The sequence below is a fragment of the Myxocyprinus asiaticus genome, chromosome 14, assembly GCF_019703515.2.
Source record: "Myxocyprinus asiaticus isolate MX2 ecotype Aquarium Trade chromosome 14, UBuf_Myxa_2, whole genome shotgun sequence".
NCBI lineage: Eukaryota > Metazoa > Chordata > Actinopteri > Cypriniformes > Catostomidae > Myxocyprinus > Myxocyprinus asiaticus.
Genome location: NC_059357.1, coordinates 15,429,117 through 15,441,080, shown reverse-complemented (window position 1 = coordinate 15,441,080; position 11,964 = coordinate 15,429,117). Strand labels below are relative to the sequence as shown.

The following is an 11,964-nucleotide window of genomic DNA, read 5'->3' as shown; positions in this document are numbered from 1 at the left end:
TATATATATATATATATATATATATAAAAAAGACAAAATATGGGTAGTTTCAGTAGTGTGACATGCTATATACTTTATCTAAAACTATTTAAATTATTTTTTCGAATTCTAGTTTAATTATTATCCAAGCTGTTTTTATTAATTAAGGAGGGCTGGTATTGATACAGATTTCCTGATTTGATTCAATTCCATTACACAAGCTCTTTATTCGGTTTGATACATTTGGGTATTTTTAGGTTAAAATGTCCATTTTGCTTCCATATGAAAAAAATTCTCACTCAGCTAATGTTTTAAATTATACAGGGAAAGGAACCTTCTAATTTGGAATGTTATGAAAATATATACAGTATATGTATATATATAGGGCAGGGCACCAATGCAGTTCAATTGCGGGCCGGTTTGGCCATTGTTCTTCCCTTTGTTAGATTCAAATTATAAGTTTGGTAAGTTGAGTGATTTAGTTAGCAGAACACAGTGACATCTGCAAGATAAGAGGGGCTCTACAAATACATTGTCACACAGCCTCTGAAAATAGGCATAGAGTCAAAGATTGTTCTTGGAATTTTAAGAATTTTTATCATGATTGAATAAATTAAGTTAAAATTAAGTAGAATATTAATATGTTTACCCAGCCCTATAATTAATTTTTTTTTTTTTTCATTTTGGGAAAAACTAAAAGGGTGAACAGTTACAGAACCTGAAATATACACTTTCCCTTATATATAAATTAAAGCTGCAACATTTGTGTAAGCAGTCCTCATCCTTCACCGTGAGGTTACCACACCACACACAAATACACAGCAAATCTTATATGTTCCACTATTTTGAATGTGTATCTGTCTTCGAGGTCTGCAACCCGAACCAGGTCCGATGGGACTCGAGAACCCAATGGGTTTTGGGCCGGGTTAGGGTCAGTTTTTCAACTAGGACTTCAGGTTCGGGTCGGTTCAGGTTTGTATGAATGAAAAAATAAACAGGCTTACCGAACTTGTTTCGCACACGCGCTCTAACTCACAGACACTCGCGAACGGACGAGTTAGGGGCAGTTCACACCGAACGTATTTTTGCGCACGTCTGGTCTGTTTTCCCATTGTTTTCATAAGTAAACACATGCTGCACGAATGTCTTTGACATTTGCACCGCGTCTCGCTTTTTCTTAAGCGTCTCGCACATTTTAAAAACCATGTCAAGTTAAAAAAAACTTCAAATTGTCAAAAACACATGTTGAGACACCTGCGCTCTGTTTCATTCTTTGTGCTGCATCTAGATTGTTTTTAGTGCAGGTGTCACAAAGATGCAATGTTCTAAACAAGTTCAGGCTGCATAGAGGGGACTGTTGCAGTGTTTCATTTTATGATAGATAAGAATGAGGTAAAATTAAGTAGCAGAGACAAGAAAGAGAAAAGTGTAGAGTGGAAATTTTAGAGTGAGAGAGACAGAGAGAGATTGAGATAGATAGATAGATAGATAGATCGAGAGAGAGAGAGAGAGAGAGAGAGAGAGAGAGAGAGAGAGAGAGAGAGAGAGAGAGAGATGGGGTGAGCTAAGGTTATCTGTCAGTTAGAGTGGACTGTTAACGAGTGTGGACACAGGGGATGCTCTGAGGGACACATACACACATATACACACAGAGTCTCATAGCAAATGTTCATGTATGCACACAGTCCCAAGAAGGACCCACTGAAATTATTCTAATGGAACAAAAAAGAAAGATAGACAAGAAAGAGAAAAGCGTAGAAGGGAAATTTTAGAGCAAGAGAGAGAGAGAGAGAGAGAGAGAGACAGATAGATAGAGAGAGAGAGATAGATAGATAGATAGATAGATAGAGAGAGAGAGAGAGAGAGAGAGAGAGAGAGAGAGAGAGAGAGAGAGATGGGGTGAGCTAAGATTATCTGTCAGTTAGAGTGGACTGTTAATGAGTGTGGACACAGGCCGATGCTCTGAGGGACACACACACACACACACACACACACACACACACACACACACACACAGAGTCATATAGCAAATGTTCATGAATGCACACAGTCCCAAGACGGACCCACTGAAATTATTCTAATGGAACAAAAAAGAAAGATAGACTTGATATGACTGTATGCGTACATTAATTTTTCCCTCCTCACAGTGCTGTGTATGGTGTGCGTGTATATGTGTGTGCGTGCAGTTATGCTGCTTATGTGAGTTTGGGGACAGCGGCCTGGAGGAGTTAACAGAAGGTGAGCAGTGATAAGACTGCTAGTGTGTATGTGAGTGTGTGTGTGTGTGTGTGTGTATTGATGAGTGTCGCTTAAATCAAGTTTCCAGGCTTTTGCCTTTACCTCATAACATGAAATTGACACCCCCCCCCCCCCCCACACACACACACACAGAAACACACACACAGAAACACACAAATGCACACAAAGACACACACACACACACACACACACAAAAATGCTGTAAAAGTATTGTGCATTGTTAGTTCATGATACCTTATGCATTTACTAATCTTTATAAATACAACCCTTATTGTAAAGTGTCACCAGGTTCTTTACTGATAATGTTTAAGTCATTGTTATATTCTTCTGAGTTTCTGTTATGGAATACCCAAGACACACCTTTTTTGTTTTATAGTACAAATCACAGTGAGCTGATGATACCAGCCATAAATAGAGTGAAAATGTCTGGTTTGCTTTGTTATATAGTAATCTGATGTCTCTAAAACAAATCTCCTTGCATAAGCATAAGGTTTTACTTGCATAAGAACAATCATACATAAAAAGTAATCCATAAGACTCCAGTGGATGAATCCATATCCTCAGAAGTTATATAATAGGTGTGGGTGACAAACATATCAATATTTAAGTCCTTTTTTACTATAAATCTCTAATTTCACTTTCACATTCAAAATGTAAAAGTGAAAGTGAAAATGGAGATTTATGGTAAACAAAAAACAAAAAAACAAAAACAAAAAAGGACCTAAATATTGATCTGTTTCTCACCCTCACCTATTACATCACTTCTGAAGATATGGATTAAACAACTGGAGTCTTATGGATTACATTTATGTGGTCTTTATGTGATTTTTGGAGCTTCAAAAGGTCTGATCACCATTCACTTGCATTGTTTGGACCAACAGAGCTGAACTATTCTTCTAAAAATCTTTGTTTGTGTTTATCAGAAGAAAGAAAGTCATACACGTCTGGGATGGCACGAGGCTGAGTAAACGATGAGATAATTTTCATTTTTGGGTGAACTACCCCTTAAACTAACATTTTACAGAGTTTTGGGTACCTTCACTGTGGGCCTAATTTTTAAGGCATGATTTTCAATTACGTTTTTCAATAAAAATGCTCAACAAGCACTTTAAGACATTACAGGATAATTTTCTAAAAAGCTGCTTTGAAACAATGTGTATTTTGAAAAGGGCTATAGAAATAAAAATGACTTGACATTAATTATCGTCAGTATGTTATTTATCACAGTATATGACTCTTTCAATAAAAGTGCTACATTAAACCAAAAGGTCTAATTTGATGCTAATTTTCATCTTCTCGCTTATGTTTAAAAAAAATTAAAATCCCTCATTCAAATATTGGAGTTGCGGTTCCCTATCTGTCACTCACTCAACGTTGTGTCGATGTAGTGACACTAGGGGTCACTCTTGGGAGCCCCAAACACCTCTGATGTTTGAGAAAAGGCCAATGAAAATTGGCGAGTGGAATTTGCATGCCACTCCCCCGGACATACGGGTATAAAAGGAGCTGGTGTGCAACCATTCATTCAGATTTTTTCTTCGGAGCCGAGCGGTGTTGATGTATTCCACTGCCAATCCATTCGCCTCTGTAGAAAGCAAGCGATCTCCACGGCTGTTGGATTTCATGGCGCATCACAGTGATTTCTCCCCCGCACAGATAAGTGCGGAGAATGCCCCTGGGCGCTTCGACAGTGCGCGTTGAGTGCTAAAAGAGTATATTTCTCCCTAAAAGAGTATATATTCCCTAAAAGAGTGGGCACTGACGAAAAGCGTCTCTTTAAAGATGCCTTTCCGGTTATGTGCAGTTTCTGGTTGCAGTCGTTATCTCTCCGCTTCTGATGGTCACGATCACTGCCTTACGTGTCTGGGCTCCAGACACGCTGAGATAGCATTCGTGGATGGTTCATGTCCGCACTGCGAGAGCATGACCATGGCCACTTTGCAATCGCGGCTTTCCTTTCTCAGAGGGAAACCCACTCCAGCCGCTCCCCGCCCTGGTTCTTCTGCCTGTGGGAACATGACCACGATGGTTAGTGCTGGGGCGATTTGGGGACTTCAATGGGAGTAATTTGGGAACCGTGAATCCTCATGGACCTCCCATTCCCCAGCACGCTCGTGCGCCCCGGTCTGAGGCTGACGGCCATGCTTGCCCGGGCTGCCGCAAGTGTCGGGCTAGAGTGGAACCCTCCACCCTGCCCTGAACCCTCGCGGCTTGACGACTGATGACCGCTCACGGTACCTTTCTTCCTGGAGGTGCATGAAGAACACGCGAAGTCGTGGCGGGCACCTTTCACTGGGCTTTCGAGTTCTGCTGCTCTCACCACCCTTGACAGTGGGGCGGTCAGGGGCTACACAGATGTTCCCCAGGTAGAGCAGGCAATTACGGTGCACTTGTGATCGCAGAGCACCGCCACCTGGCGGAACCGTCCTAGGTTCCCATCCAAGGCCTGTAAGACTACATTGTCTCTGACGGCGATCTGCTGCTGCTTGTTCAGCCCTTGGACGGACCTGGCATTTCTATGGGCAGGGGTTCCCCTAGAGCAGGTCTCCAGGCGAGTCGTCGTCATCATGACAGACACCTCCAAGTCAGGCTGGGGAGCCGTTTGCAATGGCACGCAGCCGCAGGTTCCTGGACAGGCCCTCATCTGTATTACCACATAAGCTGCCTCGAGTTGCTCGCGGTATTGCTAGCCCTGCGGAGGCTTCGGCTGTTGATCCAGGGCAAGCATGTGTTGGTCTGGACGGACAACGCGGTGACGTAGCGTATATAAACCACCAAGGTGGGTCGCAACTCGCCCGCCATCTCCTCCTCTAGTGCCACTCACATCCCCGGCAAACTCAATCGCAAAGCGGATGCGCTGTCACAGCAGGTGATGCTCAGGGGAGAGTGGAGGCTCCACCCCCAGGTGGTCCGGCTGATTTGGAGTCGATTTGGCGAGGCACAGGTAGACCTTTTTGCTTCCTGGGAATCCTCCCATTGCCCGCTGTGGTATTCCCTGACCGAGGCCCCCCCTCGGCACGGACGCACTGGCGCACAGCTGGCCCCGGGGTCTGCACAAATATGCGTTTCCCCCAGTGAGCCTACTTGCACAGACGTTGTGCAAGGTCAGGGAGGACGAGGAACAGGTCCTATTGGTAGCGCCCTACTGGCCCACCCAGACTTGGTTCTCGGAACTCACACTCCTCGCAACAGCCCCTCCCTGGCAAATTCCCTGAGGAAGGACCTCCTTTCTCAGGGAAGAGGCACAATCTGGCACCCATGGCCAGACCTCTGGAACCTACACGTCTGGCCCACAGATGGGATGTGGAAGATCTGTGTGGCCTACCACCCACGGTGGTAGACAATATCACTCAGGCCAGGGCCCCCTCTACCAGGTGACTGTACACCTTGAAGTGGTGCCTATTCGTGAATTGGTGTTCTTTCTGAGGCTAAGACCCACAGAGTTGTGCACTCGGGTCGGTCTTTCCTTCCTGCAAGAGAGGTTGGAGGGACGGCTGTCCCCCTCCACCTTGAAGGTGTATGTAGCCGCTATAGTGGCACACCACAATGCAGTGAATGGAAAGTAATTAGGGAAGCCTGGCTTACTGATCATCAGGTTCCTTAGAGGCGCCAGGCAGTTGAATCCTCCTAGGCCACACCTCGATCCCTTGTGGGACCTCTCTTTGGTCCTGCTGGGCCTACAGAAAGTCCCTTTTGAGCCCTTAGAGTCAGTTGAGCTGAAAGCCCTCTCCTTGAAGATGGCCCTCCTGACTGTGCTCACCTCCATCAAGAGGGCTGGGGACCTGCAAGCATTCTCTGTCAGCGATACATGCTCAGAGTTCGGTCCGGCATACTCTCACGTGATTCTGGGACCCCGGCCGGGCTATGTGTCCAAGGTTGCCACTACCCCCTTTAAAGATCTGGTGGTGAACCTGCAAGTGCTTCCCTGGGAGAAGGCAGACCCAGCCTTGTCATTGCTGTGTCCGGTACATACTTTGCATATCTATTTGGACCGCACAGAGAGATTTAGACACTCTGAGCAGCTCTTTGTCTGTTTCGGGGGACAGCAGAAGGGGAACGCTGTCTCCAAACAGAGGATTACCCACTGGATTGTGGATGCTATCGCATTGGCATACCAGGCCCAGGGTGCGCTGTCCCTTTTGGGACTACAAGCGCACTCTACCAGGAGCGTAGCCTCCTCCTGGGCCTTGGCAAACTGCACCTCTCTAACAGATATATGTAGAGCAGCGGGCTGGGCAACACCCAATACCTTCGTGAGATTTTATAATCTCCGGGTTGAGCCAGTTTCGTCCCGTGTGTTGGTAGGTACAAACAGATAAGCATGCGGGCAGCTGGCCGGGTGTACTGCTGGCACACAAGCGCCTTTCCCCTTCCCCACGGGAAGATGTGCGCTCTTTCATCCACGTGAGTTCCTGGGATCGGTGAACCCTGGATTCCTCCATCAGCACCTGCGGCAAGGGAAAAGGAATTTGACACCAGGCCCAGTACTTGTGTCAGTATACCCTGTTTGAGTCAGCCCCTGTACTGGGATAGGTGCTCCATATGTGTTGGTTCCCTGTCGGTAACCCCATATGACGTAATATTCCATGGTACGGTCTCCCTGACGGTAGACCCATGTCTCCCCTTGGGCAGAGTCCCCTCTGCCACTGGTCACCGTATTTGTAGAGCTCCGTCCCCTCCGGATAGGACCTACCATGGGGACTTCCTCGACATGCAATACTGCTGATAAAGAATCGGTAAGCCCAAGTGACGTATTTACACACAAGTACCTCCCCTTCGGGCAGGGTGTGGTCTCCGTGGTGTTTTTTTCCAAGGACACCTACCCCGACACGAATACGTTTGGCCCCAGCTGGAATCAAGCGAGTTCTTTCTCCGGGAGAAGAAAGAAAAGAAAAGGCCGAACCAGCTGGTGCGGCCTGTTCCCATTGTGGGCACGTCTGACCCCCCATTTTATGGTTTTGGGGGGCGAGGGTCCATACGACGTGCACGGGGCGTTGGGAAGGTTACGATGGGGTCGGTGCACTTGTTTCTTGGCACTTAGTGGCCTGCCTGCACCTGCACCACTGATCCACGTAGCACAGTTCAGCTGGTTGTAGCATTTCGTATAGGGACCCCTAGTGTCACTACATCGACACAACGTCGAGAGAGTGACAGATAGGGAATGTCTGGGTTACTGTTGTAACCCACATTCCCTGATGGAGGGAATGAGACGTTGTGTCCCTCCTGCCACAACACTGAACTACCCGCTGTAATCGCCGGGACTCTGTCTCGGCTTCTCAGCATAAACCTGAATGAGTGGTTGCACACCAGCTCCTTTTATATCCGTATGTCCGGGGGAGTGGCATGCAAATTCCACTGGTGTTTGGGGTTCCCAAGAGTGAACACTAGTGTCACTACATCAACACAATGTCTCGTTCCCTTCATCAGGGAACGAGGGTTAAAACAGTAACCCAGACGTTAATGTCCATGTTGCTGTGTGATTGGCTACTGAGCTCTGTTTTAGAGTGTTGTCCACTCAAAATGAAACAGATAGAGGCAAGACTGCAGGAATCCTACACTACCAGGCTTTGTGTATGTGTGAGGTTGTGTATTTCTGTTTGCATTACTTTCATTTGCAAGTTACTTTGGCTAAAAGACGTCTGCTAAATGAATGAATGTAAATGTTCTGTTGGTATGTATAGTGTGTATGGTGTGTGCTTTGTGGTAAAGGCTTCGGGCATTGTTGTACGCTCATGGGAAAGGATGTCCAGTCAAATTTGACTTCTATTATGCCATCCAACACTAGCAGAATGGCTAATCAATGAGCCTTTATAGCTTAGTGTTTGAACGCAAACACAGATACTCTCTCTCTCTATCTCTCTCTCACACACATTTGGAAAGTCCTCCAAAAACTGCTTGCACAAATAGGATCTACAGAGAGCTATGCCATTTAGAATCATGCAATAACCCAAATATACATGCATTACACACACACACACAAAAACAGTCTGCATAAAATCTAGCTGGCTTTGAGACTGAGTGCCTGTACCCCATTGCTGAAGGGGGTGTCGCCATGTCGAGCATTTCCATGGTGAACACGTTCGGTTGCTATGTAATTATGGTCTATTTGTATGAGAGCCTGCACCTGAAGTGGGTCTGACTGCTGCTCATTTGATTGGCCATGCATGTGTGTGTCTTTATTTGTAAGAATCAACAGCATGGAAGTTAGTTTCAATTTTGCATTTGCATCAGAAGAGAAAGAAAATTGTCTTTGTGCACCCGGATTTGAGTGTGTGCAACGATCATATGCACTGGCTGTACTGCTGTGTGTTTGTGTGTGTGTAGCTCATGTTTTGTGTGTGGATACATGAATTCTGCTAATTGAATATTCAACTTTTATTCAAATAAATTATAGCACATTTTATTCTGACTCCACCCAAAGAGTCTGAGTTCTCTCAAAAATAAAACAAAACAACATACAATACAAATCTGCCAACAGCAGACTCACTCTCTCTTGAAATTCTCCTGTGATTATCGCCAGGCCGACGTCTAGATGTACAGCCCTGTCTTTACCTCTGTAACTACAACAATCAGCATCTCACGGGCCTCTCAAATGCTCCTTCCTGACCTATCAGCTGGGTTTAAAAGCTGCATCTCCATGGTAACATAAGATGGGTTGAGTTAAAGACACATATTAACTGCAGATGGACACAATGAGGTCTAAGGGTATGAATTACACAAAGATGTCTATCAGACCCCAGCTGAGAGCATGAATGTAGTTGACTGTGGTTTTGAAGATCTTTAGAAAGTAATTTGCATGTAATATATATGAATTTGTCACTAACACCACACCAAGTTGAAATGTCAAGATCTTCTGTATTTTAAGGTACTGGCAAAGATACAGAATTTCAACTTTTGGTTAATGTCTAATAACAAGTACTACAAATTAAAATGGGGCACACAGTATTTTTTTTTATTATTATTATTATTATTATTATTATTATTATTATTATTGTCATAAAAAAACAACAACAAACAATTTCAACCTCTAAAGAAACAAAAGAAAGAAAAATATGTTTAAAATCATGTGCACTCATATGAGATTCCAGTCATCCCAGCAGCCTAATAGACTTTATTCACAGCAGCGCCATCTTTGAATTTTTAAGTGAATGACAACGAGGCTGTGAGGGATAGATGTACAGTCTCTTCAATGGGCTGTGGATTTTAAAATGTTTTTGGATCATTCTGTGGACAAAACATTGAAAAACATCTCTCCAAGAACATTCAGTAGACAAAGAACTCCAAACAACATGAGTTGTTGAAAATCAGATGTGATCTAGGAGCATTTTACAGCTTTATACTGTCCGTGTCATTGAAGAGATGGTACAAAGATGGCGCTACTGTGAATAAGGTCTATAAAAGCAGTTTTATTTTCCATGTAGCTGGGCTTCCTTATGGGGGCCGCCAAGCTGAGCTCACATAACCAACAGCAGACTACTTCAAAGAATAAATTACTTATGGCTGACCAAGTACTATATAGGACATTTCTACAACGGCATCATTAACATACTAATACTAGGAATTGTGTGTTATATTTTCAAACGTAAATAGCATACTGTGATTTACCTCAGTAAGACATGTTCCTTGATCTACATCCTTTTGCTAGCCCTGGCAGAACATTCTATGAACAAATCAGGACCCTAAAACGATCACCTTCCCTACCCTTAACATCAGAAGGTGCTGATTGCTTATTAGGAATGTTGTTCCAAGGCCCACAAGGGATATTGATCTTTAAACACGTAAATCACAATAAAGGAATAGTTCTGTCATAATTCTGTCATCATTTACTCACCATCATGTGGTTCCCAACCCATATGTTTTTTTGTTCTCCGTGGAACAGAAAAGGAGATGTTGGGCAAAATATTAGCCTCAGTCCCCATTCACTTTCATTGCATACATACAATGAAAATGAATGGTGACTTTGGCTGTCAGTCAGTAACATTCTGTTAAACATCTCCTTTTGTGTTCCATGAAAGAAAAAAAGTAATATGTGTTTGGAGCAACATGAGGGTGAATAAATAACAGAATTTCCATTTTTGTGTGAACTAACCCTTTAACAAGAAGGTACAGTTGTTAAAGTGATAATTCACCCCAAAATGATGATTATGGTTACGGACTGACAGCCTCAGTCCCCTTTCACCTTCATAAAAGAGTAGTGTCCATATTCTTCAAAATGTTTACTTGTGTTCTGCATTAGAATAAAAGTCATATGGATTTGGAACAGCATGAGGGTGAGTAAATGATGACAGAATATTCATTTTGGGTGAACTACCCCTTTAAGCCGAAATGCATAGCAACACCAGAGAAAGACACACATACTCTTACCTGTGTTGTTGTTTTTTATGTGTTTGAGTCTTTTCTGGTGTGTTTTGCCATTGTAGTGTATCTGTGCTTGTGCTTTGGAGTTCAGCTGAATGTTGCACACTTCACAGAGTGTGTACGACCTGTGTTTGCGTTCCCGCTTCGGACGAGGGTTTGCAGGTGGGCCATCCTGTCTTGTAAACTCCACCCCATCGGAGGACATGCCCTCATGCCCGGTCTGTATAGTCAGTGTCCTGTCTTCAACAGGGCTAAATGGATGCTTTACTCCTGAAGAGAGAAAGACAAAAAACAGAGAGAGAGAGAAAGAAGTTTTCTAAGTAACGTTACAGCTGCGTTGTCCCGTTTCAAACAGATCGCCCAAAATGCATCTTAAAATTAAGATAACGAAATTCATTCACAAACTTGTGCAGTTTATTCTTGATAACACATCAGCAAACATGAAAGAATGGCTCTTGCCCATCTTTGTGCCTATTGGCACCATTAGCAAAGGAAAAAAATAATATATAATTTTATGTAATAATAACAGCTGAAAATAATAAAGACAATGGGTAGGGAGATGTGGGTGATGTTTTATTTTATTTTATTTTATTTTCTAATTATTTTTGTCTCCTGCTACCCAGTACCTTGCTCTCCTTTTTCAACAAACATGAAAGAACAGCTCGCACCCATTTTTACGCTTAATTTGCGCTAATTTGCAAAGGACAAATAATAATAAAACAGCTGAAACTATTAAAGACAGCAGGTAGGGAGATGAGGGTGAAGTTTTATTTTATTTCCTAAGTATTTTTTGTCTTCTGCTTCCTAATACCTTGCCCTCCTCTTGCGCTCCCTCTGTATTTCATTGGCTGTGGCTCACTGTTGGTCTCTTGCTCATCAGGACGGCGTGCACACTTGATGACAAGATGTCTAGATATCAGCTGTTTTGGGACTGTCTGGGACTCTTCTCGGCCTGTTGCAGGAGTGTGCACACAACAAGACCGTTCATCGTGAGATCCGAGACTTCTCGTCGCAGTCCCCTCGCCAACTCAGAACATCAAAAGAGATGAGCTTGAGTCTTGTAGTGTACACTAGGCTTTAGCGTCTGCCAGTGGGATGATGTTAATCCCTTGACCTTCGGGACTACCTGCTGAGTTAATGATTCCAACACCAAAATAGTTGGAAAAAGGGACAATGTTTTCATGGACACTAGAAAGCAGCTTATTGCAAGAAAGCTGCATTCTGGGTTTAAATGCACTGTATAAGCGGCAAACTCTTTACTTCTGTATACATCTCAGTCAGTAAGCAGCTTTCTCCACAGCAACATAATTTTCCTGCGACATATGTGTAAATAACAAACATGGTATCCGAGGAAGACTTGGCTATTTC

At 43.8% G+C, this 11,964-nt stretch overlaps 1 protein-coding gene across 1 annotated transcript in view; it reads right to left on the bottom strand.

The window, feature by feature from the left end:
• znf385c (zinc finger protein 385C) overlaps positions 1-11,268 on the bottom strand; it is a 117,347-nt gene extending 106,079 nt beyond the window's left edge. Inside the window, exons 1-2 of the mRNA XM_051716263.1 lie at positions 11,223-11,268; positions 10,603-10,866 (exon numbers count right to left, since the gene is read on the bottom strand). Coding sequence (XP_051572223.1) covers positions 10,603-10,866; positions 11,223-11,268 — 310 coding nt within the window. The remainder of the gene's footprint in view (positions 1-10,602; positions 10,867-11,222) is intronic.
• Positions 11,269-11,964: the final 696 nt, after the last annotated feature.